Source organism: Verruconis gallopava (assembly GCF_000836295.1).
Source record: "Verruconis gallopava strain CBS 43764 unplaced genomic scaffold supercont1.14, whole genome shotgun sequence".
In the NCBI taxonomy this organism is placed as follows: domain Eukaryota; kingdom Fungi; phylum Ascomycota; class Dothideomycetes; order Venturiales; family Sympoventuriaceae; genus Verruconis; species Verruconis gallopava.
In genome coordinates, this window is record NW_015622150.1 from 49,105 (window position 1) to 71,652 (window position 22,548).

Here is a 22,548-nt window from a genome sequence, read left to right on the forward strand (position 1 = left end):
GTCGTCACTGAGAATCCACTTTTCACATGCTCCACCAAAAAAATTCGAGAGTAGGACGAAGCACAGCGGTTCGGCGCCACTGCATTCACACACCTGCTCCACCCAGCTGTTTTCCCCAACGCTTGACCCGAACTTAGTCCTACCCACTGAAGCAGCGCGTCCTCTGCTGCATGTCCAGACTCGCCTCGTCTGTGCTCCCCTGCTCCCTTCGCTGGTCTTTCGCAGACATGAAACGCGTGGCAGGCGCATGCCTATCTCTCCGTGATAATGCGCCGAGTACGCGCTCCTGCGCTGCCCACTGCAGAAGCGCCACCTGCGAACGTGCGAGCCACTTCATTGGACCACGGCCCGACATGTGCCCCTGCCAAGACGTGATCGTCAGCCTTGCTCCGCTGTTAAGTTAACTGCAGCTTTGCCACCACCAATTGCAAGCGCCCGTTACTGCACTTCCGTTGCGTCACGTTTAACTAGCTCGCACCGCTTAATAAGTTACTCCCAACAGTGCTGAAATTCCGCAAAGGGAATGCTTGGATCTTGGTGAAGAGGTAATTGCGCAGCAACAAGATAGAAGGACAGGAGCATGGCCAGTTTCTTCGGCGCAAAATAATGTCCGTTGCCACTGTAGTAACGGATCCGGTCGTAACTTCCACAAATTCCAGGCTGGCAGTCACACGCACACACACACGCACGCACGCAACGCAGCATCTTACATCAAACCACAGTACAAGGAAGGTCCGAGCCTGCGGTCGTGATCACACTTAACACGCTCGTCCAGTTGTAGCATCCTCATATATACGGCGGTGAACCAGCCACTGCGGCCACAATGCAATCCTGCTGCTATCCTCTCGTAGCCGACGTGAATATCCTGATATCTGACTAGCTGGCACGCATGGATGTGTACATCAGCAATACCGCTACTCCGGCGATGAAGTAGTTGATCCAAATGCCACCGACTGTATAAAATCCCCCAGGGCCAACATATCTCTCACTGGCTCCAGACTGCTTGCATATTGTGCCGAATAGCTTCAGCTACTGGCACAGCCAGACCCAGACTATTGCCTTCGAAACAAAATCGAGTCAGATTCCTCTACGCGATTCGCGGTCATCTCTCATGTCTTCCCGAACGCGCACAGGAACTTCTTCGTCCAAACTCCCATCAATCATGCTCGTTGGACCCTGCAACTCGGCAGATGCTCCTACGTCCGTCTTGCGGAAACGCAGCTTCCTCGAACCGCACTTCATCTTCCCTGAGGCGGCTCTTTTGGAGTGTTAGCTGGACGCAGTGGCCGACCCGTTTCCAGTGCGGGACCCTTACCAGGCGTCTGAGATGGCAAGCTCTCTCCGCTCCGAACCGAACATTGCGAGATTCGTCTCTGGATCGTCGGCCGACGGCCGTTTTCTCAAAGACGCCTCGTCCGTTCGCATGGCTTCTGTCTGCGTAGACCGTCAGCTCTCCCTTTCGTAGTGCGGCACTGCGCACCGCTCCAGACACTCAGTTGGACGCAGGGGACGCAGAAGAAAGCTTTGGCACGACTGTGAGAAACGTGCTGTGCCGACTGCCAATAAACAACAAGATCCACCTCGAATCCGTCCACCACACAGGATCTTCTTGACATAGATGGTAAGAAACGAGCATCTTGAACTGCGAACGCGCATGCTGAGCCGGGTGAAAGCGTGCTTGTTGAAGATGGGCAGACAGCTTGTTAGACGAGCTGGGACGGCTGTACTGAGCCTTGCTTCCGCTTTTTGCCACAGTCGCTGCAGCGTAGATGCATACACAGACATACAGTTTATATTCGAGATTCAACCACTTTTACTTGTGTGTGAGTGTGCATGTCTCAATTCATGCTGTGGTCCTTTTGAACACACATTTTCTTTGCTACTGAGTGTTTTGACTCTTGATTTCATCTATGGAAGTAAACCTGCCGCTATCGGCAGTGCATGGCCGATTTGGCCGTTCCCAGCCGATGCCGGCTGGCCGACTCTTGAGAAGATACAATTGCACCGACCCTGAATACCAGGTTGCTACTCCAAACATCTTACGGTCAGTGGAGAAATCTGCCGGACTTTAGTGTCTCGTTCGGCAGTGTTCATCAAAAGTCCGATAACTGCGTTTCAACCGCCATGGCAAAATACATATTTAAGCTGGCCATGCAAGGCCTTGAGTTTCTGCAGCGTTTTACCAAGGAAGCATCATACACGACGACCGCAAAACCTATAGATCCCACCTAACCATATCGATCATCTAAGCTTTGGGGGACGCCAACCTCTGCTACAAATTTAAGCCACACACCATGGCGACAAAGATCGATGCCAAGAAGACCAGTCTCCTTCTTCTCGACTTGCAGAACGGCTTCCTCAGTCGTCTCCCCGCGGACGCCTCGGCGGCGGTCGTCGCCAGCACGGCATCCACAACTTCGACGGCACGCCAGCATGGCATTACGGTGACGTACGTTCACGCTGCGCTGACAGCGGACGAGATTGCGGCTATCCCAGATCACAACGCCACCTTCGCAGCCATAAAGGCCAGCAGCGAGATCAGTGCGGCCATGGCTCCAGACGCGGCCGCGACGCAGATCCACGCGGCGCTTGCGCCCGCGCCCGGCGAGCGCCTGCACCGCAAGATCAGGTACGGTACCTTCATGACGGGCCCGTCCACGGCGATCCTGGACGACTTCCGCGCTCGCGGCATCGACACGGTGATCCTCGGCGGCATTGTCACCTCCGGCGCGGTGCTCAGCGCCGTCAGGCAGCTGGCCGACCTGGACTTCCGCCTCTTTGTTCTGGAAGACTGCTGCGCCGACTACGACCAAGACGTGCACAACGTGCTGGTCCAAAAGGTGCTGCCCAAGCAGGCCACGGTCATCAAGAGCGCAGACCTGGCCGGCTTGCTTTAGCTGTCGTCGTTCGCCTTTCTTCAACATCCGCAACGATCACGCGTGACTCACGACAAGGGGAGCGTCGCCGTTTTATTCAGTTTGAGCAGAGAGAAAAAGAAGGGAAGTTTCTTTTGACCAGGCCAGAGCCTTCACGGAAAACATCCCCGGCTTGCCGAGCTGGCTATGGATCTTCACGCTGCGGAGGGGAATTGACACGGTGTGGATCGAAGCATTGCTCGAGTTAAAACGCATAGCTCTGCCGTCGAGTAACGACAGAATAGCGAACCACCTATCTTCTATTTCAGTCTGAACCAAATTTTCTCAGTTTACATTGAAATCATGACGTGCCACATCGCTTTCTCTCTTGCTCTTTCTATACTTTGTTTTTCCGGGAGACGACTGACGAACGTCGGCGTTGGAGAGGAAAAAATTAAAAAAAAAAAAAAAAAAAAAGGTCCACCTGCTCTTCTTGGTGAACGCACGCGTGGCTCTACGTCTGGCCGTGTGGGCACAGGGCCTTGTCCGAAGAGCAAAGTACAGCAGCTTAACTATCTTCTAAGGTGTGAATGAACCTCCGTCGTTTGAGAGAAAAGATTCAGCTTCGGTGGAGGAAATAGGACGGGCGAAACGCGCAGCGATCTCTACAGCTCCAGCACAGTCCTTTCTATTCCCCTACTGACGCACGTCAGCATCTCTTTTTCCTTTTCTTGCTCCACCAGCGCCGTGCCTCGGTGCTGCACGCTTCCGGCACAATACGTGACCTTGCAGGTGCCGCAGTTGCCCACCTCGCACGAGCTGTCGATATCGAACCCTGCGCTTCTAAGCGCCTCCAGCAAGCTGTGCTCGGAGTCGACCTCGACGGTGCGCTTGCTGAGCGAGAGCTCGGCCGTGAAAGGCCGCCCGCCGGCCGTGACTTCGAACGTCTCGAAGTGCACGTTGGCCGCGTCGATGTCGCACGCCTTTGCGGCCTCCGCGACGCCGTCCATGAGTCGCTGCGGACCGCAGCAGTACACGTGCGTGTTCGCCTTCGTCCGACTCAGTATGCTCCGCACGTCCATCCGCTGGCCCGCAGCCTTGCTGTAGATGGTGAGATTCTCGACGCAGTCAAGGTAGCGGTGGAACGGGACGTCCTCGGCCGAGCGCACGGCAAAGTGCACCTCGAAGCTCTCGCCGGACTTCTGCAGCGCGTGGGCCGCCTCCACGAAAGCGGTGATGCCGATCCCACCGGCAAAAATCACGTGGTGATCGGCCTCCTTCGACAGTGGGAACGAGGCGGTGATCCTGCCGACCTGCAGCACGTCGCCTTCTTTGGCCACTTCGTGCAGGTACTTGGAGCCACCGCGGCTGTATGCGTCCAGTGCGACGCCCAGCTCGAAGCAGTTACTGTCGCCGCCGACCACCGAGTATGCTCGCACGAGCTTCCCCCCAAGCTTTAGGCGGACATGAGAGCCAGGCTCAACTGGTGCAGGGGCTTGCTCCGGCTCGACGGCTTGGAATGTCAACCCCACGATCCGAGGTGTCTCCATGCGGCGGCTCGCAATCCTGTAGTCTGCCCACTTCTTCATAGCGAGTGCGGCGCTTCCACCCGTCAGCCGCGCTTCCTGGTCCTCGACCTCGTTCTTCTCCAGACGCTTCTGAAAGATATTGAACACCTCCTTGCCAAGGCCCTCCAGTGCAACGATTTCCTGCATGGCCTGGACGTTGGACTTGTCCAAGTAGAGGTAGTGCTGGACGCGGGCCACTGTCCAGCCCGGGTTTGGCCTCTCGACAAGCCTGATCGTGTGTCACCCGCCCGAATGATCCCTTCCCCTAGGATTCGGTAGTACCAGCCTGTGCGGGCCAAGCTTTGCGACCTTCGCGACATGTCCTTCACTTCGAAGCGGTGGTTCAGCTTCGCGCAGGGAGCGCGCGGTAAGGTAACTTGCGCCAGCACCTCGTCCCCAAACGCGATAATGTCGCCAATGCAGATGTTGCGCTCGTTGGCGGACGGCGCGACGATGTTCTCGCCGAACCCGCCCAGCGTGAACAGGTGCTCCGACTGGGGAAGCTCCCGCTTCCACGTGTCGTAATGCCGGCTGCAGTACTGCATCAGGGCCTTTTCTGGCCCGCCGTGCGCGTGAAAGGCATGTTCGTCGCCTTCGAAGCCGAGCTTTTCGACTTTCACGCCCTCCTTCCGCTCCGTCTTGTAGATGGCGGACTGTATTCCGAGCCCGAACACAGACTTCACCTTCCCCGTCCTAATCTGGAGAATGGTGTCCCCCGTGAACGGCGCCTCGAGCTCAGAAACAACATCGTGGACTGGCATAATTGTGATTCAGCTTGGCTCTTGAAGTGACTGTGCTTTTGACGTGGAGAATGACCAACCCGTTAGATGTCCGCTTGGCAGACCTTCCCTATAAATACAACCCTATACGGATGTGAGATCCAAGACGGCAGTGAGAACGCTCCAGGTTGCAGCTGCGGTCACCGGGGCGGACGATTCACAATGGCGAGATTGCGAAGTGGAGGGCCTAAGTTTAAAGGAGGGCGGGGGGCCGCGTTTCTGTCACGTCTCCGCTATCGCGCCAATTTTTCATGGGAATCATGGTTTAGTCCCGAGACCGCCGTGCACGGTCGGGCCCGAACGTGAGATGCCGTAGCACCGCTCTCGATCTCCGCAGCTTACATGTTCTGGCGCGCCGGTTGATCTCATCGTCAAGAATTTTGCTCCAAGCAAGGTGCAGCTTGCGTTGGGTCTGTTCCAGCCTCTGCCCAGGCTCGTAAAGCTACATCACTGCTTCGCCGCTCCATGTCCACAAGCCAGTGGGGCTTGAAAGAGCCAAAGTGACAAGGAATCTGTGTCAAGATCGCCATCAGAAACGATGAATTGAATTTTTTTTTTTAAAAAAAAAAAAAAAAGTACGTTCCATCCTATCAGGATCATGCAATTCTGGACCCTACTGCCCGGTAATTCCGCCGCTGGCCGAGACGTACTGCCCGGTCATCCATCGAGCCTTTTCCTGCACAATCAAGAGTACAATGTCAGCGATGTCTTGCGCAGTGCCAACGCGCCGTTCCGCTCTCGTCATATCTAGGAAAGCGGTGAAGTCCATCTCAACTTCGCCCGCGGACACAAAGTCTGTCATGACTGGCCCGGGAGCGACCGCGTTCACCGTGATGCCTTTACTGAGGCCGAACTGGTCTGGCGTGAGCGTGGCTTCGAGACCTGCAGTACGATTTGAACTGACCTCTCTAGCCCACGTGAACGTAAGGCTATCTAGCGCTGCCTTACTCGCGCCGTACATCGGTGACGCTGCCATACCCATTTTCGACGCTATCGACGTGATGTTGACAATTCGGCCACCCTTGGGCATGTGCGGCACCGTGGCTTGTGTCTGGAAGATCGCCCCGAAGACGTTGGACGTGAACATGGCCTCCAGTTCCGCCTTTGAGATGTCCAACGTTGAATGAGGCCATCCGGAGCCCGCGTTGTTGACTGTGATGGGTTAGGGTACGAACTGATCAAAAGACTATATTAGCGTGTTCAAAGTACCTAAGATGTCGATGTGATCCGTCCCGAATGCTTTGAGAGTTTCAGAGACGAGCCGCTTGGCTTCGTCCGGCACGCTCACGTCGGCCCGAACTGCAATAGCCTTGCCGCCCAGGTCACGTATGGTTTTGACTACATTAGCAGAACGAGGCTCCGACGCGTCGGAGACGTAGTTAATCGTCACAGCCGCTCCGTTTTGAGCCAGCGCAGTTGCGATTGCGGCACCAATGCCATTCTCGCGGCCTGAACCAGTGACAATGGCAGTCTTGCCAGCGAGGGAGAGATTGTCTGCTGCCATAAGGAGGTAAATTGTCTGTAACTTGTCGCTCCGCTTGAAGAATCTGCAGTGTTCGCACGTCTGGACTTTGCGAAGCCGATTGATCTAGACAGATCTCATAAGCTGCGCGGTGCAGTATTTATAGCCATCTTTTCTTGTAGTTTCGTTCATGAGCCGGCGTCGACAGCGAGCCATCCAGCTTGAAAGCACTTGCTAAATAAAGGTAGGTGCGCAGTTCGTGGGAACAGGGCAGTTCGCGGTGTTCATGCGATTCTGACACTAGGATTGAGCCCTTTGCGCCAGCGTAATATGGCTAGGTTTCCTTTGTGGGTAGTTGTGAAGACGCAATGAGGAATTAAATATTTCCGAGGGTGAAAGAACGAGGCTGAAGCCTCGTCTTAATGACGAGAACAAGTCTAGAACTAAATGCGTCGATCATTTCCAAATTGGAATGTCACATCTGCCCCATCTAGTCTAGCTGGACGAGCAAGTTAGAATCCTCGCATCAGTTTTCGGCACGCAAAGAAAAATGGCCATTTAAATTGTAACACTCCAAAGCGCTATTATGACACCGTTACCGCTTGATTAGCTTGCGGGGTGGAACCTAAGAATCGATAGCGTTCAAGCCACTTACCAACCGGATTCCGGTTGCATACATCGCGCGGTACGTAGCGACTTCGTCTCCCAAGACATGCACCATTTCATCCAGCATCTCACTGATCCAAATGAAGCTTCTCAGGAGCGCAAGTGCCGCGGACCAGCTTCGCAACTGAAGCAATTCCATCGTCAAAGCCAGTTGTGCCACATCATCGGCTCGATCATACGGGTCAGCTAGTGCAGACATGGTTAAAATCCACAGTCTCAGGGTTAAGTGCAAACCCGAGCTGCCTGCCGTGTCATGTAGCAGGTTTCTAAGCCTGCATCGATTTTCAACAATAGCTGGCAAGCCGCTTTGCGCGTGCCTTCTAATAAACCCGCACAAAAGCAGAGCAGATAGGCGCAACATCTCAGCGTCTCGAAGATGAGTACACCCCTCGTTGATTGCATTCTCGGGCGAAACGCGGGGAAGAGATAGAAGGCCATGTATGACTGGATTCAACTGTTGTGCAACGAAAAGTTCGCGCTGTGATTCGTCGCTGCTCAGACCGTTTCCTTCGACGTAATCTGCAACGTCTGCAAGATCGTAAATGGCTCTTCTCAGCCCGTCCGCGAGTGATGTGCCGTCTTTGAATTCAGGCTCAAATTTACGTAGGCGATGATCATAACTTGGTTGTTTTCGAGCTGCCGCAAAGCCCGGAAGCGGGAACCAAGGCGTACTGTCAAGTGTCAATGAGCCACTAATATCATTCCTAAAATGTCCAGTCAGCCCGTTCATTCTTGTGCTTCAGGTCGCTTGTCATTACCAAAAAGTAGTCATTTGCAATTCGTAGGAAGATTGCAGCGTGTTCGCTCCACCACGAAGTTCAAGGACCCTCTTAAGACCGTTCATATGCACTCTCCATCGTTCCCATTTGTTATAAGTCATCTGTTCCCGCATCAGTGCCAAATATGATAATGGTACCCATGTTTAGGCTCACGTCAAGATAAGCGAGGCCGAGAATCGTGCCAACAACGCCATCGCTTGTTCTGTCAGCGTCGCAAGATATGCGCTTATTCAGCGCTTTAACCGCCTTGGAATAAAACCTTATTGACTCGGGAGTCTCAGGATAAGGGTTGCCCTGGAATCTTGATAACGAATTCGATGCCTGGGCCAAAGTGATGTAGAAACAATCCTTGTCAGCCATGCCGATACTTAGCCAAATCGATGCCATTGGGCGCTGATACAAACTTCGGTGTTGCACCACTAACAATTTGTCAACTCGACTTCTCCAAAGAATATCTGTCTGTTCTTGCTTACTAAAATCCAGCAACTGGATCATTCTAGGTGTTGCTGGAACTGGGTATGCCTTAAACGGTTCGTAACCCCGGCCAGCACCGAGAGGTCTTAGATAGCTCATGGGTATCAAGGGCGCAGTTGTCAACACGGATCTAGCAACGGGTACTGAAGGGATGAGTTCGAGTCTTCGATCTTGTGCGCCCGTCTGGTCCACTGTAATGGGCTCAGGTGATGCATTACTCAGCGGCACAACAGCTGGCGTACGTTGTACAGATTTGGCGTGTGCTCCTTCATTCTCGAAGCGTGCTCGATATGTTCTAGCCTTCGATCGATCAAATTGTCGTTTGGCGTGTTGGCGGATCTTTCTCTTCTTTTCTTTGTCCGTCAGATCGCCGGGATTGGTGATTGTTACGAATGAGAACTTCGGAGATGTGTAGCCTGGCACCTTTGCAACAAACGTAGGCTCCACAGAGCCGAACTTGTTCGAAGTCGGCATTCAGACGACATCAAGTTGATATCCAGGCCTTCTCAATTTGGCCAACATTGTAAGACATATGCTGTTGTGAAGTTTCTCCGAAGGGTTCCGTTTCCGGAGTAGCTGGGAACGTCTTTGCAGCACAGTCAGGGTTTGCGCGACAGTCAACCACGCATGAGCTCTCCGTGTCAGCCATCCGCGTTCGCCCCATAACGGTGTAGTTAGGCTAACAAGCAGAGACTAAATATAACGCGTTGCCCCTTCGATTCGAGAGACTTCAAGAAAAATCCCTGCATGTTAACACTCATCGCACGAGTTTCCCAACAACCAATCCGCTCTGATGTTAGCAAATGCCGCCTTCAAATTTTCCCTCAACAGGACAGCTCAAACTGAATGGATCTGCGTGGGTGGCAACAACGGAAGAGACCTAGGTAACTTTCTAGGACTTTAATGGAATACGTTCTCCGCTCCTCGTATCCAGAGTCGTCTCAATAATGATCACCCGTTTCGCATTTCAGTCACTACAGCCGCATCATTGGTCCTAAACATTATATGAACAGCCCTGGGCATATCACCGACGCGTTCGACTTCAAAAACCCAGACGACCGCGAGGGAAAGTGGCATAAATATTCGTATGGACTCCTGAGGAGAAATTCCAACAGTGGAAGGAAAGCCTGCCACATCACAATATTCGTCTCCGTACATTACATGTGCTAAGCTCGTGGCCATTAAAGTGCAGGCGCTAACTGCTACCTTTATCAAAGACTTGCTTATGCAGTAGCAGGAGAAAGGCCTGTTCTAGTAAATGAGGCGCCTCAGACATTTCGGGGGTAATTGCCTATGACTTAGCCAGACGCACTTTACGATTGTTTTGAGAATCATCAGCGCCGGCGACGACGGCACCTGTAGATATTCAACATGCTAACGATTATCTTCAGCGTCTCTAAAACCTCGCAGGCCTGTAAATGGAGCAAATTAGTCATGTACGCAGTTTCCTTGAATCCCATGCCAGCTCGTTGGCGACGATATGGAGATATTGAGAACACAATTTTTTGGGTGATCAACTGGAGATGTTTAGAGGCCTGCTACAGAACAGTATGAACGATCCAAGCTAGGCTACGGACTTCTGAGTCTACATGGTCGCCTGAGTTACAGCCGATCTGCAGAGTCGCGACTGAGGTTTGTACGGGAGTAGGCCTAGATAGTAGCAATGTTTGGGCTCTGCGCATGACGGAACCGGCGTTGTCTTGACCCTGCATTATTAACGTCCTGTGTACAAGCCAGTGAAGGGGCACGTCGGTACCGGCCGTGTCGTTGCTGTTGCGGAATGAAGAGATAAGCTGAAGTCAATTGAACGCGACGGCAAACCCGCTCGCTGCTGCTCTCTCCTCGTCGCCCTCTGGCCTTGACTTTTCACGACTTCTGGGTCAGAAGATCGGAAAAGGAAGTCGCCTCGACTCTGCTCCACCTTCCCTCCGCTATAATCATACTGCTTGAGGCAGCCGCTACCGTTGAACGGCCGTGAAAATCCTCCGTCGCGCTCTCCTCCCGGCTCCGTCGCCACCGCCCGATCGACAGCTCCATATCCAACTCTCAGTGCTGGCTCGTCGTCCTCCTCACTGCAACATAGAAGTGCCTACACAGTCTGTCGTCAATACACTGGTAGCGAGCTTCGTTCTCAAAGTCGTTTTGTATCCATCGGTGAGTGGCCTCGCTGTTGGTTTTTGTCCCTGTTCATGCCCTAGCGAGAGCGAAGAAAGCACCTTCTGCAGTCGACGCCTGAGACCAGCAATATTGACCCAGCGTTGCCTGTGGCGAGTTCTAAAGCTCCCGCAGGAGAGTTTTCCATGGCACCAGCCAGTGCCTCCGACCCTCCTGTACGCCGCCGCCGAAGTGAGTTTCTCATGTTGCTCATTATCTGTCCGCCTCTGCTACCGTGTCTCTGACAACGCTCTCCAGCTCGCCGCGGTCGCCGCCCTCCACCATCTTCAGCTCCTAGGGGCCGTCAGCCAGTAACTTCCCTACCGCCCTCGTCTAATTCCACTCTCACACCTCACATCACTGTTATATCGAGACCAACGGACGAGGACGAGACTTCCACCTGTGGAAGCGACAAATCCGAAAAGCTTGTTCGCACCAACCCTTCGTACCTCGCAGAGACCGACACAGGACGTGATCTTCATCATCCAAGCTCGCAGACAGACCAGGAATCACGTCAGGCTACGTTTGCAGACATGGCGCGTGTTGGGCTGGGCCCCCCTCGCGACTTCCGGCCTGATCACATGGCGTCCCAGGAGCCCGTTCCTTTACATCACTATATGAAATTCAAAAAGCCTCGCGGTCGCAGAGGATATTCACCGTTAGAGGAGGAGCTAGGAAGTAAGTTAACACAATCTATCACTGCGAGTCACTGCATCAAGCTGACTAAATAAACTTGAAAGCTGCTCCACCTGACACATCTCTCGTACTCGGTAACTGTCGTGTACTCAGCAGCATGACCGATGAAAATTCAGAAACTCTGTACAAGACAGGTAATGAACGAAAATTATTAAGCTCTATAGCAGATATGATTGACTTACTGTTTCTAGACACCTGCAAGGTGCAAAATAATGTCCAGCTCTTGCAAACGGCACATCCCTTTGACGCGCTTGGTCAGCACTTCGCTCTTGTTAGGCAAGCATTCGGTCGTGAGCTCCCATCTGCTAGTCATCTCCATGAAAACGAGGGCCAGCGAGATGGTGAAATCCAGTTCACCATCGATGGAGGAGGCGACATCCAGGCACATGCTTGGTCTGCAGCCCATTTGCAATGGGTCAATGTCGGTCTGTTCTCATACCGGCGAAAGGCTATCGAAGGTGCCCTTGGCGTGCGTCAGCTCAAAGGTCAGAAGATTGGCAGCGTTATGCCTCGCAATCAAATCGAGATGTTCATTGCTCTAGCCAAGCAGTTTGAGGAAGAGAGTTCGATCGTTTCTCTATCTCCAAGTGCTTTTGAGGCCTCCGCATTGCGTACTCAGAAGCCAACTCCGGTAGCACTACCACTGCACTCACCTCGGCCACAAAGTGCTGTAATCTCATTCAACTCAAGCACTAAGCTCAACACACAATTTGACCTAAGTGACCGTGACTCCAAACAAGCGGCTCCTCCAAATGTGAAGTCATTTGTCTCATCGGCCAATACACATCTCGTGCCTTCGCTGCAGCGCACTGCGACTAATACGACTGACGACAGAGATTTATTAAAAGAGACTTCTACATTTCTAGCACCGCTCACTGAGTCCCAGTATTCTTCGCCGACAGATTCTCATAACTACAGCCAACTTGATCAACGCTTCTCGATCGCGTCAACCGAGCCCACGGGCCTGGAAACGACTCGATATACATATAATTCGTCTAGCTTTGTCCCGAGTCCATCGCAAAGTTCAAATGCGGGGGTGTTACCAGTCTTCAAACTGGAGCAAGATCACCAGACTCATCTGTGGCATGAAGGAAAGCTCCAACTGCGACAGCAAGCCGGCGTCGATGCTTCACGGGAACCATACTACCGCGACAAGGACACTTCAAATGAACTCGTCTCGCTGGATCCATTCCACAAACCCCTGACCCCAGGATCTGGCAGGCTAGGAGTTCTTGCCCACCAAACGCAACAAGCACTGCAGCGTCGAGACAAGCCCGGCGATGTCGCTAGACGGACGAATTTAAAACGCGCGTCTCAAGCACCAGCGATTCCGCAGAAGATAAAAGAAGTGCGCTCCTGGGATGATATTCTGAGCAAGCGTTTGGGAGATAATCGTCCAGAAGCACTTGCCACTACAGATTCTCAGCAAACCAGTCCGGATACAGATCACGAACCTTCACATCGCTCTATCTCGACAATTGGTCTCAGCGAGCCTGACGCTGAGTGGGAAGAGCGCCAGGTTCCAATATGGAATACCTGGCAACCCATTGACGACGACATGGCCCTCTACGACTCACTAGCACCCCGTCGTCGTGGCCCATTCTTTACCGCACCAAACGATGATCGTAACGAAGGCTATTTTCACGGCAAATTCGAAGATCGTGTAGATATGTTGTGCAATGATGTCGAAGATGCTCGAGAAGAACGCGTAGAGTACCTCCTCCATATTGCCCGCTCGATTCGAGACAGGGAAGGGGTTCCACTAGGACGGGAAAAGGTCGAGGAACTCCTTTCGGACCCGCTGACCCACCTTATGTGGTCCGTTAAGCTGAATTTGACAGCACAAATGGAGATGCCCATGGGGACGGGAGACTACTTTCAACGCGCGTTTGTGGAGCCAAAGCCTGAATACATTGATAAGAGCACGAATGGGGATCGAAGCTTCTTTTCCGCGAATTCCCCTGGCCTGGATGAAGAAGTGACATCTAAGGGCAGAGCGCCCAACCGGAGTAACTCGGGAAAAATGCGGAATACAAAAGCTACCTTCAGCCCTGTGGGTTCGCACCGGGGCGCGAGAACTTCGACGTAGGGCTCCTCCGATAATTGGCAGGATTTCAAAGAAGGGGATGCCACGTGGCAACGTATGACCAAAATTCTAACAGCAGGTTCGAATTAATAGCAAAGACCGTACGCAGATTCGATGGCAAGATCAAGGCTGCGTCCAATGATGGAATAGGAATGTTTAACCTCAGTATCCAGCATAGAAGCTGGGGCACAGAACCAATCAGCTTAGGCAATACGAGAACAGTATGGGGCATAATACCAGACAAGTCAATCCTCATGCTTTCGCGATACCTTTAGCAAAGATTAATGTCTCAGTCGCGCCCATTATGAATCACATCGGCGGCACCACGACATTCCATTCAAGCAAGAGTCCACTAATAAACACGCAAATCAGACCAGATATAGGAACTCTAGTTGTGAAATATTTCCAGAGGATATTTCTAAATTCCATAACGTGAATTGAAGTCATAGCCAAAAGTTTTACACGAACCCGCGTTGTACGTTGGTAATTGGAGGACATCAAATCACGTGTCCTGCCGAGAACCTTGTGTTAAGCTTGTCACTGTGATGCAGTGTAACTTAAAAATCGTATGAGTATTACATAGCCTCTCAGTATTCCATAACTATATTGGCATTAATGTCGTACTTGAAGAGTACATGTTGAACGACTGGAGCTTGTACTCGTAATTGTACACCTCATCCGATCACGGATATAATCTCCACCAGGCCGCAACAATAAGGAAATACCGCAGGAGATTTCTTTAATTTTTGAAGAGCTTAGCTTGTGCACAAAAAGTGAGGCTAGAACAAGAGGTAGCGAGTGGAGTAGAAAGGAAGAGAGTCAAACATTCGTGTAGCTATGTTATGCTCGACTTGTGATGTGATCGCGTCTGCGGTCATAGAAAAATCACAGTCCAGTTGCTCTGGACATTTCGACTCGTCTAGCAAATATCTTGAGACATGACAGGGGTATTTGGACCGGAAGAATTGCAAGACCTGTCAATCCGTTGTGCAGCATCTTTCAGCTGTCACCAGAGATAATGTTGAGCCGCGATCACCAGAATGTGCGATGATGTTTAGTTTCTCGGAAGGTCGCTTCGCCATCACGAGCACGTCCTTCTGCAACTCAGACGAGTATCCAGAGCACATTTGCCACAGTGCACATTCACTTCTCGAGATTTACCCGTCGATAAAGCATCGTTTCAGCGGTTTCGGGGAGTATTTTATGGAATCGGATCCGAACTGGCCAGACATAGCGCGCATCCAACGGTGGCTCAAGCATTGCGAAACTGAGCATGGCAAAGAATGCATTTCAACTTCTAATAACGTCTATCCAGGGCCTGCAAGGATGATTGATGTCGTGCAACAATGCATCGTCGAAAACACTGGTTGGCCAAGTTATGCGGCTATGAGCTACGTCTGGGGTAAGACGGCGCCAGGTTTGGCAGCAATCCGGTCTAATATTTGGGAATTGAGCCAGCCCGGAGCACTCTTTTCAGGATCCAATGGCTCGTTCTTAGCATCAACAGTTCAGGATTTCATGCTCCTGACCAAGCGACTCGGTTTCAAACATGCTTGGGTGGACAGAGTCTGCATTGTAATTTATCTCGTACACGTTTTGTGTCTAGTAGCTGATACGTTGAAAGATACAGGACGATGATAACGACAAGATAAACGAAATCAGGCTCATGGGTGAGATTTATAAGAACGCAAGCTTGACCATCGTCTGCATGGACGGAGAGCACGCCGACCATGGCATACCTGGTATATCTTCGCCACGCCGCCACCGCCAATTCATCTTAGATCTTACATCGGAGGTTCAAGTTCTTGGTGCACCTATCCGAGAGCAACCCTTTAACAAGATGACATGGCATGCAAGAGCGTGGACCTATCAGGAACGCCTGTTGTCTAGCCGAAAGTTATGTTTCTTCGAGAACACGTATTTCTGGGAATGTGGCCTGACGCACTGGACCGAAGACATCGCCGCTGAGGCAGACGACCAGACGGTTGACAACTTCTACTTTCGTTCGCTTGCAGATGCCACTAGCGGGGTGATTGAAGACAACCCGTTTCCAGATCTGCAGCAATACTGTGACCTGGTTGAGGAGTACTGCACAAGACAGATTGGACTTGATACCGATGCTCTCAATGCGTGCAGCGCCATTCTAGCTCGTCTGCGGCCTTCCTGGCCTGGAGGCTTCCATTTTGGACTCCCAGAATTCTTTTTCGATATCACGATGCTATGGATTCTAATCAAGCCGCTGGAGCGACGTCCCGAATTTCCCAGCTGGTCTTGGCTTGGGTGGAAAAACGGTGCCATCAGCCATCAGCCGTACGCGAGCTTTTATTTCCCCACGTCGAGATATTCCACTCGAGTTGCTAATGATGATTTGTTGATCTACCCATGCGTAACTTGGTACCGGACTTCGCGGTGCTTCCCTAATGATGACTTTGAAGTACTCCGAATAGATAACTCGTACCACGTTTGGCGCGCAAAAGCTGAAATTGATTCAGATGAAATCGCCGGTTGGGACAAGATGTGGGATAATAGCTGGACCAAGACATCGCTGGTGGAGAAAGGCTACGAGTTTCGTTATCCGGTCCCTATCGGCTCCGCTACGGATTCAACACACGAACTGAGCTGTCAGGAGCATTGCAAGCAGTACCTTTCACTATCAACCTATCGCGCAATTGTTCGGACAGGTGGAGTGATTGGAAAGGCCTTCAAACACCACAGCACGTGTATGGTAGATCTTCTCGACTTCGCCAGCAAAAGGATTGGCATTTTGAGTTCAGACAGCACCAAAGCTTCGAAATCAACTCAGGCACCTCTGCAATGTGAAGTGATAATCATATCGGAAGGAGTCGCAAAAGGTAAGAGTTTGGACTCCATTTTTTTGGAGGTAAAGAAAATTGCGGAGCTCGAAGGCACAAAAGCATACATGTTTTACAATGTCTTAGCTATAGAACGGGACGCAACAGGTATTGCGTCCAGAAAAGGTGTCGGGCGAGTTTGGAAGACAGCTTGGGAGAGGCTCAATGCTGAGATTGTAGACATATGGCTAAATTGATCTATTAATTCCCCGCTTCAAGCACACTGAATCATATCATAATTTCACACATATCAGCATACCGTCATAATTCTTGCCGCCTACGGTCTGCAGTAACGAAGCTGACACTCTCGGATCAGCACCGGCTTTTTCAATGACTTCTCTGCAGCCAATGACGCTTGGCTCCTGTTGCATGCTTGGCCAAACGATCGGGCCAGAATCTCCCCCTCTAGCAATGTTGTCTACGATAACGATCGCACCTGACCTGCTCATCTGCACGGCGTGGTCAAAGTAGATCCAGTTGGATATCTTGTCGGCATCGATGAACGTCACATCAAATGGCTCCACCTTTCCAGCGTGAAAGTCTTCAAGAAGTTTGGCAACCACGTCGACTCCACGTCCTTCCAGGATTGTGATCCTATCGGCGACTTGCGCCAACTCGAAGTTCGCTCGAGCCACCTGGGCAAAGTCCGGATTGACCTCGATCGTGGTGACTTTTGTCTGGGGTGTTGCATGCACCATGTAGAGCGTCGAGTAACCAGCCAGCGTCCCGAACTCCAGCACATGTTTCGCGTTCGCGATGCGGCATTGGACTTGCAGGAATTTACCTTGGTTTTCAGAGACGGCGATATTTGGCATGCCCGCGGCGACTTGGTTGGCGTATACCTTGTCAAGGATGTCAACGGGAGGCTGGGCACCAGGCGAGCTCTTGTGAACATGTTGGAAGGCGTAGTCGTCAACTTCGGTCGTGAGAGCCGTGTTCGGCCATATTTCCGTGTAAACCAGCCGCGACATGACTTTTCTCGTCAGAATCTGAATGCTTTCTGGGATTCTGGGTGACTTGAATCCGGGCGAAATGAGATGTCTGAAGACGTAAACTGAAGAACGTTTGATTTTGCTTACCGAAAGCCCGGTTATAAAATGCGCACAGAGGCTGACGGAGCTTGCAGACTGCTCATCAGGATCTGTTCAGGCTCGTAAACCTCTGCGGCACAGCACCGTACGGCCTGCATATTCCTTTGAGATAGCTGTTGCCAAATGCATGTGTCACTCACTGCGGCACAGCAAATGGACCATGCAGAAAGCTTTCAGAATCCTGTCGCCATTTTAGATTACGATATACATTGTAGTCTCCAATGTGTACAGTTTCACGTCTCGACGATGGTAACCCGTCAAACAGACACAGAAGACGCCGACGCGTACCACAATTGAAACAATCCAGAATATCCCCCATGAAAAAGAATTTGAGAAGATGATAAATATAAAGGAAGATCAAGTCGAAGCCTTGCATTCCCTCATCGCCACCGACGTCGTTGATCTCGACGGGGAGGCTGTAGACTGATCTGCAAGTGAGTTACAGCGGGGGAACACTAGGATGCAGCCCGACTGCATTGAATGTGATCCCGTCTGGTCTTTGATTTCCCTTCCGCCTGAAGACAAAGGCCAGAAAGACAGATTGAGCTCGGCTCCGATGAGATGGGGTCTTGGACTCATGAAACGAGGCCAAGTCGGGAGTCAGAGCTGAAGACTGTCGCGTCGTCGCAATGAGGGGCTCGTGGGACGCGTGTGGTGCGATGTGGGAGACGTGCCAGGGTCCACATCAGATTTCCTAAAGGGGGTGCGGCTCTGACCAAGTGGCCTAAAGTGCTAGCAATTTATGTCGGGTGGTACAATCCACGACTTGTTCTTTTGCTCTGCAAATGCCATTTTGATTCCATTCCGGTCGCCACGCCAAGTCAAGTCGTAGCTCGTATGTTGACGCTCCATTCCACGCCTTCGTCGGACGAACGCCCTGACGTACGACAGCCGTTTGAGGGCAGACTGCTAACTGCGAGACGAACAGAGGCAGCGACAGCACGATGTCAGGAGACTCGGGAAGCTTGAAGCATCGAGCGCCAAAGAAGAAGCCTTCGCACAATGACCTGAAGACAAGTGCCGCCGGCGTGGAGAAGGTCGTTGCGCAGACCCAGGGAGAGGTCAAGGACGCGGTGGGCTCGCAATGGGACTACAAGATTGCCCTCGCCATTCTCACCCTGCTGGGCTTTATCACCCGGTTCTACGGAATTTCGCACCCCAACTCCGTGGTGTTTGATGAAGTGCACTTCGGCAAGGTACGTCGGCCTTTGTTTTGCGGTCCAACGAAGACCCGGCGATGAGAAAAGGGGCCCAGACAGCTGATTGAACACGCTGCGGACAGTTTGCGTCGTATTACCTGCAGCGGACATACTTCTTCGACGTTCACCCTCCCTTCGGCAAGCTTCTCTTCGCCTTTGTCGGCTGGCTCGTTGGCTACGACGGCTCCTTCCTGTTCGAAAACATCGGCGACTCGTACATCACCAACAGGGTTCCCTACGTCGCTTACCGCGCCCTTCCCGCTACCATGGGCGCCCTGACTGTGCCCACTGTGTTCTGGATCATGTGGGAGTCCGGCTACTCGCTCCCGGCATGCGTGACGGCTGCGGGCCTTGTGCTCTTTGACAACGCGCACGTTGGCCAGACGAGGCTCATCTTACTGGACGCGACACTCATCTTGAGCATGGCGTTGAGTATCCTCTGCTACGTGCGATTCTACAAGCTGAGGCATCTTCCGTTCTCGAGGAAGTGGTGGAAATGGCTGCTTCTTACGGGCGTGTGTCTTAGCTGTGTCATCTCGACCAAGTATGTGGGTGCCTTCACGTTCTTCTCGATTGGCGTGCCCGTCCTCTTCGACCTGTGGGATCTGCTGGACGTGAACCGGAGACAGGGCGCTTTGACTATGATCCAGTTCGGCAAGCATTTCCTTGCTCGGGCTGTGGGCCTAATCATCGTGCCGTTCTTGCTGTATCTCTTTTGGTTCCAAGTTCACTTCGCCATTCTCACCAGGTCCGGCCCTGGCGATGACTTCATGTCTCCGGAATTCCAGGAGACTCTTGCGGATAACATCATGACCATGCAGTCCGTCGGAATTCAGTATGGCGATGTCATCACCTTGAAGCACAAGGAGACTAGGGTCTACCTCCACAGCCACCCGGAACGGTACCCTCTGCGTTACGATGATGGACGAATCTCGTCTCAGGGCCAGCAAGTCACGGGCTACCCACACAACGACACAAACAACCACTGGCAAGTACTCAATCCGCAAGACCCAACCGCTATTGGTATTCCTGTGAAGAACGGAGACGCCGTTCGCCTTCGACACATGGTCACTGACACTATCCTCCTGACTCACGATGTCGCATCTCCATACTACCCCACAAATCAAGAATTCACCACCGTTACACACGACCTCGCCTCCGGTGAGCGCTTCAATGATACGCTCTTCGAGATCCGCATTGAACACGGCAAGCCCGGCCAGGAATGGAAGACCATGTCCGGTCACTTCAAGTTGATCCACGTGCCCACCAAGGTAGCCATGTGGACGCACACGACTCCCCTCCCAGAATGGGCATTCAAGCAAGCCGAGATCAACGGAAACAAGAACACGCAACAGTCAAGCAATGTATGGTATGCGGAGCAGATTGTGTCGCTGCCACCGGACAGCGAGCGCCTCAAGCATGAGCCCCGTAGGATCAAGAGCATGCCCTTCCTCAAGAAATACTTTGAGCTTCAGCGTGCCATGTTCTTCCATAACAACGCCTTGACCAGCAGCCATCCATACGCCAGTCAACCGATCGCGTGGCCGTTCTTGTTGAGAGGCGTCAGCTTTTGGACGGAGAATGATACGAGGCAGCAGATTTACTTCCTTGGCAACCCATTGGGCTGGTGGCTCGCGAGCAGTGTGTTGGCTGTCTTCGCTGGCATTGTTGGCGCGGATCAACTCGCGCTGAGACGTGGAATCGATGCCCTCGATAGACGTAAGCTCATTATCTCGATTTAAAAACATGAGGCCCAGCCTTTACTAATGATGCAACAGGCACACGTGCTCGCCTCTACAACTCCACAGGCTTTTTCTTCCTCACCTGGGCTGCCCATTACTTCCCATTCTTTATCATGGGTCGTCAACTCTTCCTACACCACTACCTCCCTGCTCATCTAGCCTCCGCTCTCGTTACAGGCGCCGTCGTCGAGTTCATCTTTAACATCGAGCCTTTGACTGATGAAGATTTCGACTCCAAGAAACCCAAGCCAAAGTCTCGACCTGTGCGCGAGGCCATTGCGAGTCAGGGATTATATGCCGCGTGGGCCGCAACGGCCGCAATATATGCGGCTATTCTCTGGAGCTTTGTCTACTTCGCACCGTTGACATATGGACAGCCAGGTTTGGACGTTGACGGAGTGTTGAAGCGAAAGTGGCTGAACTACGATTTGCACTTTGCTAAATAAAGCACGGTTGACATGAGCAGATGGACATAGTGCGAAAAGGAATCGTACGGCAAAGCGGGTAGTATGTGACTCTTTAACAATTCAAGCATGGGGAGGGCGTAACCTATTTTACTGTCGAGCAGGTCGACCAAAAGCAATCAGTATTGTTGGTATGAACGCGGCTATTTCCTTTTCCCACTGGGTGGCAGATCGGACAGCTTTGTGTTAGTAGTTTCCTTGTGTCTGTGCTTTTGTGTATAAAATGAATCTTAGCGAAGGAAACCATAGATGTTCATGCTTACACGTCTGCCTAGCCCTATTAATTTGCCGAGTCTATTCAATAAGGAGCGTGTAGAAGGATAAATGGACGAACATCTACAATCAGACAGCCTCGCAGGCTATACACTCTCTCGTACGACGCGCTTCCGTTTCTCAGAGCTGAGCCTCCTTTTCATTTCGCTCCAACGTGCTCAATGGCAACCTCATGGTGCTCGGCAGGTGCATCTTCGTCCATTTTGTCCAAAGTGATCTCGAGCATGCCGTGGTGGAGCTTGGCAGTCATCTTCTCGCGGTCGATGCCCACGGAGAAATAGAAGGCCCTTTTCAGCTTGCCGAGGTCGCGCTCCCTCACGAGGGCGTGCACGTTGTGCTTCGGCTTGTGCTCCTTGGACTTGGTCGTGCTCGTCGAGCCTTCACCGGTCTCCTGTATCTTGACGGGCGTGGTCGAGTCGGTTGCTTGGGCCGCCGGCTCCTTTTTCTCGTCCGGCTTAGCCGGCTCGTTCGCGGTCGCGTCGTCGAAGGACCTGCTCCTCTTCTCGGCTTCGAGGTATAAGGTGCGCGAGTTGGTCCACCGCAGCTTGATCTGGTCCTTGGACTCGACGCCCGGCAGCTCTACATCGATGTAGTAACGCTTTGGCGTCTCGTACACGTCCGCCTTGGGCTGTGGCCAGGTGTCCTTCCAGAAGTTGTGCAGTCCGCTGGCCAGCTTGTGGCGAGCATCGTAGAACGGCAGGTGGTGCTCCGGGAACGTCTCGTTCAGGTACGTGACGTGGTACAGCTCTGGAGGATAGATGTAGTACGGGTACGGGTAGTCTGCGGAATCGAAATGGTTAGGTGGACGATCTGGTGAAAATGGGGGTGAAATTCCGCTGATATACATGCGGCTATGCTACGGGTCAGCACAAGGTCGCCAGCAAAGACGATTCGAAGGCAGACTGACTGAATTCAGAGCGGATTGAGTACGGCTCTTGTTTGTTTGACTTACTGCGCTGTCGTCAACGGATACTGGCCCCGCTAGCAAAGTACCAAGGTAGCCTACCTGAATGACAACGCCATTGTTTCTAGCTTATAGCTTTGCTGAGGATGATGGGCAATATATCAGTAGCGGATTTTTGACTTTATAAATTGATCAAGACTTGGTAAAGGAGTGGTTTTTCTTTCGCTTCCAGATCCACCATTTTATACTGCTTAAAGCGCTATGTGAGGTCCGAACTGCGACCGCATTACTCAGTGCTTCAAAAGTGGTAAACATTCAGATCATACGATCTTTGCCAGTATCTAACGACCATCATACGTGCTTCCGTTCGCGTATCTTTACCGCAATTGCCGAATGTCATTTTTTCGTACATGGCGCAAAAGTTTCCCCGGTTCAGTGAGCGCGCTTGCGGTCTTGGTAAGATCGGAATATTGTCACCCCACAAGTTTTGACATCTCGAAGGCC

The 22,548-nt window shown here is 52.2% G+C and overlaps 10 protein-coding genes across 12 annotated transcripts; 4 read left to right on the top strand and 6 right to left on the bottom strand.

Moving 5' to 3' along the window:
- Positions 1-1,156: 1,156 nt before the first annotated feature.
- On the bottom strand, positions 1,157-1,425 carry PV09_04752 (uncharacterized protein; the record flags this gene model as incomplete). Its single annotated transcript, XM_016358160.1, has 2 exons — positions 1,157-1,247; positions 1,316-1,425. The coding sequence occupies 2 exons, from the start codon at positions 1,423-1,425 to the stop codon at positions 1,157-1,159; spliced, it is 201 nt and encodes a 66-aa protein (XP_016213778.1).
- Positions 1,426-1,988: 563 nt separating this feature from the next.
- PV09_04753 (uncharacterized protein) lies at positions 1,989-3,216 on the top strand. Its single transcript, XM_016358161.1, has one exon. The coding sequence runs from the start codon at positions 2,295-2,297 to the stop codon at positions 2,895-2,897; it is 603 nt and encodes a 200-aa protein (XP_016213779.1). The 5' UTR covers positions 1,989-2,294; the 3' UTR covers positions 2,898-3,216.
- Positions 3,217-3,311: 95 nt separating this feature from the next.
- PV09_04754 (uncharacterized protein) lies at positions 3,312-5,363 on the bottom strand. Its single transcript, XM_016358162.1, has 2 exons — positions 5,244-5,363; positions 3,312-5,177 (listed from the first exon to the last, which is right to left on the bottom strand). Exon 2 carries the CDS (start codon positions 4,568-4,570, stop codon positions 3,521-3,523), a length of 1,050 nt encoding a protein of 349 aa, XP_016213780.1. The 5' UTR covers positions 4,571-5,177; positions 5,244-5,363; the 3' UTR covers positions 3,312-3,520.
- A 452-nt stretch (positions 5,364-5,815) lies between these two features.
- PV09_04755 (uncharacterized protein) lies at positions 5,816-6,706 on the bottom strand (the record flags this gene model as incomplete). Its single annotated transcript, XM_016358163.1, has 2 exons — positions 5,816-6,354; positions 6,412-6,706. 2 exons carry the CDS (start codon positions 6,704-6,706, stop codon positions 5,816-5,818), a joined length of 834 nt encoding a protein of 277 aa, XP_016213781.1.
- A 470-nt stretch (positions 6,707-7,176) lies between these two features.
- Positions 7,177-9,057, bottom strand: PV09_04756 (uncharacterized protein; the record flags this gene model as incomplete). The annotated part of the gene is made up of 5 exons (XM_016358164.1): positions 7,177-7,245; positions 7,320-8,034; positions 8,089-8,210; positions 8,263-8,528; positions 8,583-9,057. The coding sequence occupies 5 exons, from the start codon at positions 9,055-9,057 to the stop codon at positions 7,177-7,179; spliced, it is 1,647 nt and encodes a 548-aa protein (XP_016213782.1).
- A 1,826-nt stretch (positions 9,058-10,883) lies between these two features.
- PV09_04757 (uncharacterized protein) lies at positions 10,884-13,761 on the top strand (the record flags this gene model as incomplete). The annotated part of the gene is made up of 4 exons (XM_016358165.1): positions 10,884-10,929; positions 10,996-11,415; positions 11,478-11,567; positions 11,625-13,761. The coding sequence occupies 4 exons, from the start codon at positions 10,884-10,886 to the stop codon at positions 13,520-13,522; spliced, it is 2,454 nt and encodes an 817-aa protein (XP_016213783.1). The 3' UTR covers positions 13,523-13,761.
- Positions 13,762-14,569: 808 nt separating this feature from the next.
- Positions 14,570-16,568, top strand: PV09_04758 (uncharacterized protein; the record flags this gene model as incomplete). Its single annotated transcript, XM_016358166.1, has 2 exons — positions 14,570-15,094; positions 15,144-16,568. The coding sequence occupies 2 exons, from the start codon at positions 14,570-14,572 to the stop codon at positions 16,566-16,568; spliced, it is 1,950 nt and encodes a 649-aa protein (XP_016213784.1).
- PV09_04759 lies at positions 16,448-18,083 on the bottom strand. 2 transcript variants are annotated; one of them, XM_016358168.1, is made up of 2 exons: positions 17,451-18,083; positions 16,448-17,344 (listed from the first exon to the last, which is right to left on the bottom strand). In XM_016358168.1, the coding sequence occupies exon 2, from the start codon at positions 17,340-17,342 to the stop codon at positions 16,605-16,607; it is 738 nt and encodes a 245-aa protein (XP_016213786.1). In that variant the 5' UTR covers positions 17,343-17,344; positions 17,451-18,083; the 3' UTR covers positions 16,448-16,604. The 2 variants fall into 2 exon arrangements, with proteins under 2 accessions (XP_016213786.1, XP_016213785.1); XM_016358167.1 differs by having other exon boundaries at positions 16,448-17,387.
- Positions 18,084-18,214: 131 nt separating this feature from the next.
- On the top strand, positions 18,215-21,853 carry PV09_04760 (uncharacterized protein). Its single transcript, XM_016358169.1, has 4 exons — positions 18,215-18,297; positions 18,391-18,658; positions 18,745-20,380; positions 20,440-21,853. Exons 2-4 carry the CDS (start codon positions 18,407-18,409, stop codon positions 20,847-20,849), a joined length of 2,298 nt encoding a protein of 765 aa, XP_016213787.1. The 5' UTR covers positions 18,215-18,297; positions 18,391-18,406; the 3' UTR covers positions 20,850-21,853.
- Positions 20,905-22,436, bottom strand: PV09_04761. Of its 2 annotated transcripts, XM_016358171.1 has the most exons (4): positions 22,147-22,436; positions 22,048-22,091; positions 21,986-21,991; positions 20,905-21,920 (listed from the first exon to the last, which is right to left on the bottom strand). In XM_016358171.1, the coding sequence occupies exons 1-4, from the start codon at positions 22,161-22,163 to the stop codon at positions 21,280-21,282; spliced, it is 708 nt and encodes a 235-aa protein (XP_016213789.1). In that variant the 5' UTR covers positions 22,164-22,436; the 3' UTR covers positions 20,905-21,279. The 2 variants fall into 2 exon arrangements, with proteins under 2 accessions (XP_016213789.1, XP_016213788.1); XM_016358170.1 differs by having other exon boundaries at positions 20,905-21,991.
- Positions 22,437-22,548: the final 112 nt, after the last annotated feature.

Coding starts and splice junctions, on each gene's coding strand:
- PV09_04754 (XM_016358162.1), bottom strand. CDS start 4,570: ATGCAGGAAATCGTTGCACTGGAGGGCCTTGGCAAGGAGGTGTTCAAT.
- PV09_04760 (XM_016358169.1), top strand. CDS start 18,407: ATGTCAGGAGACTCGGGAAGCTTGAAGCATCGAGCGCCAAAGAAGAAG. Junction 18,659..18,744: donor ATGAAGTGCACTTCGGCAAG/GTACGTCGGCCT, acceptor CGCTGCGGACAG/TTTGCGTCGTATTACCTGCA. Junction 20,381..20,439: donor AATCGATGCCCTCGATAGAC/GTAAGCTCATTA, acceptor ATGATGCAACAG/GCACACGTGCTCGCCTCTAC.
- PV09_04759 (XM_016358168.1), bottom strand. CDS start 17,342: ATGTCGCGGCTGGTTTACACGGAAATATGGCCGAACACGGCTCTCACG.
- PV09_04753 (XM_016358161.1), top strand. CDS start 2,295: ATGGCGACAAAGATCGATGCCAAGAAGACCAGTCTCCTTCTTCTCGAC.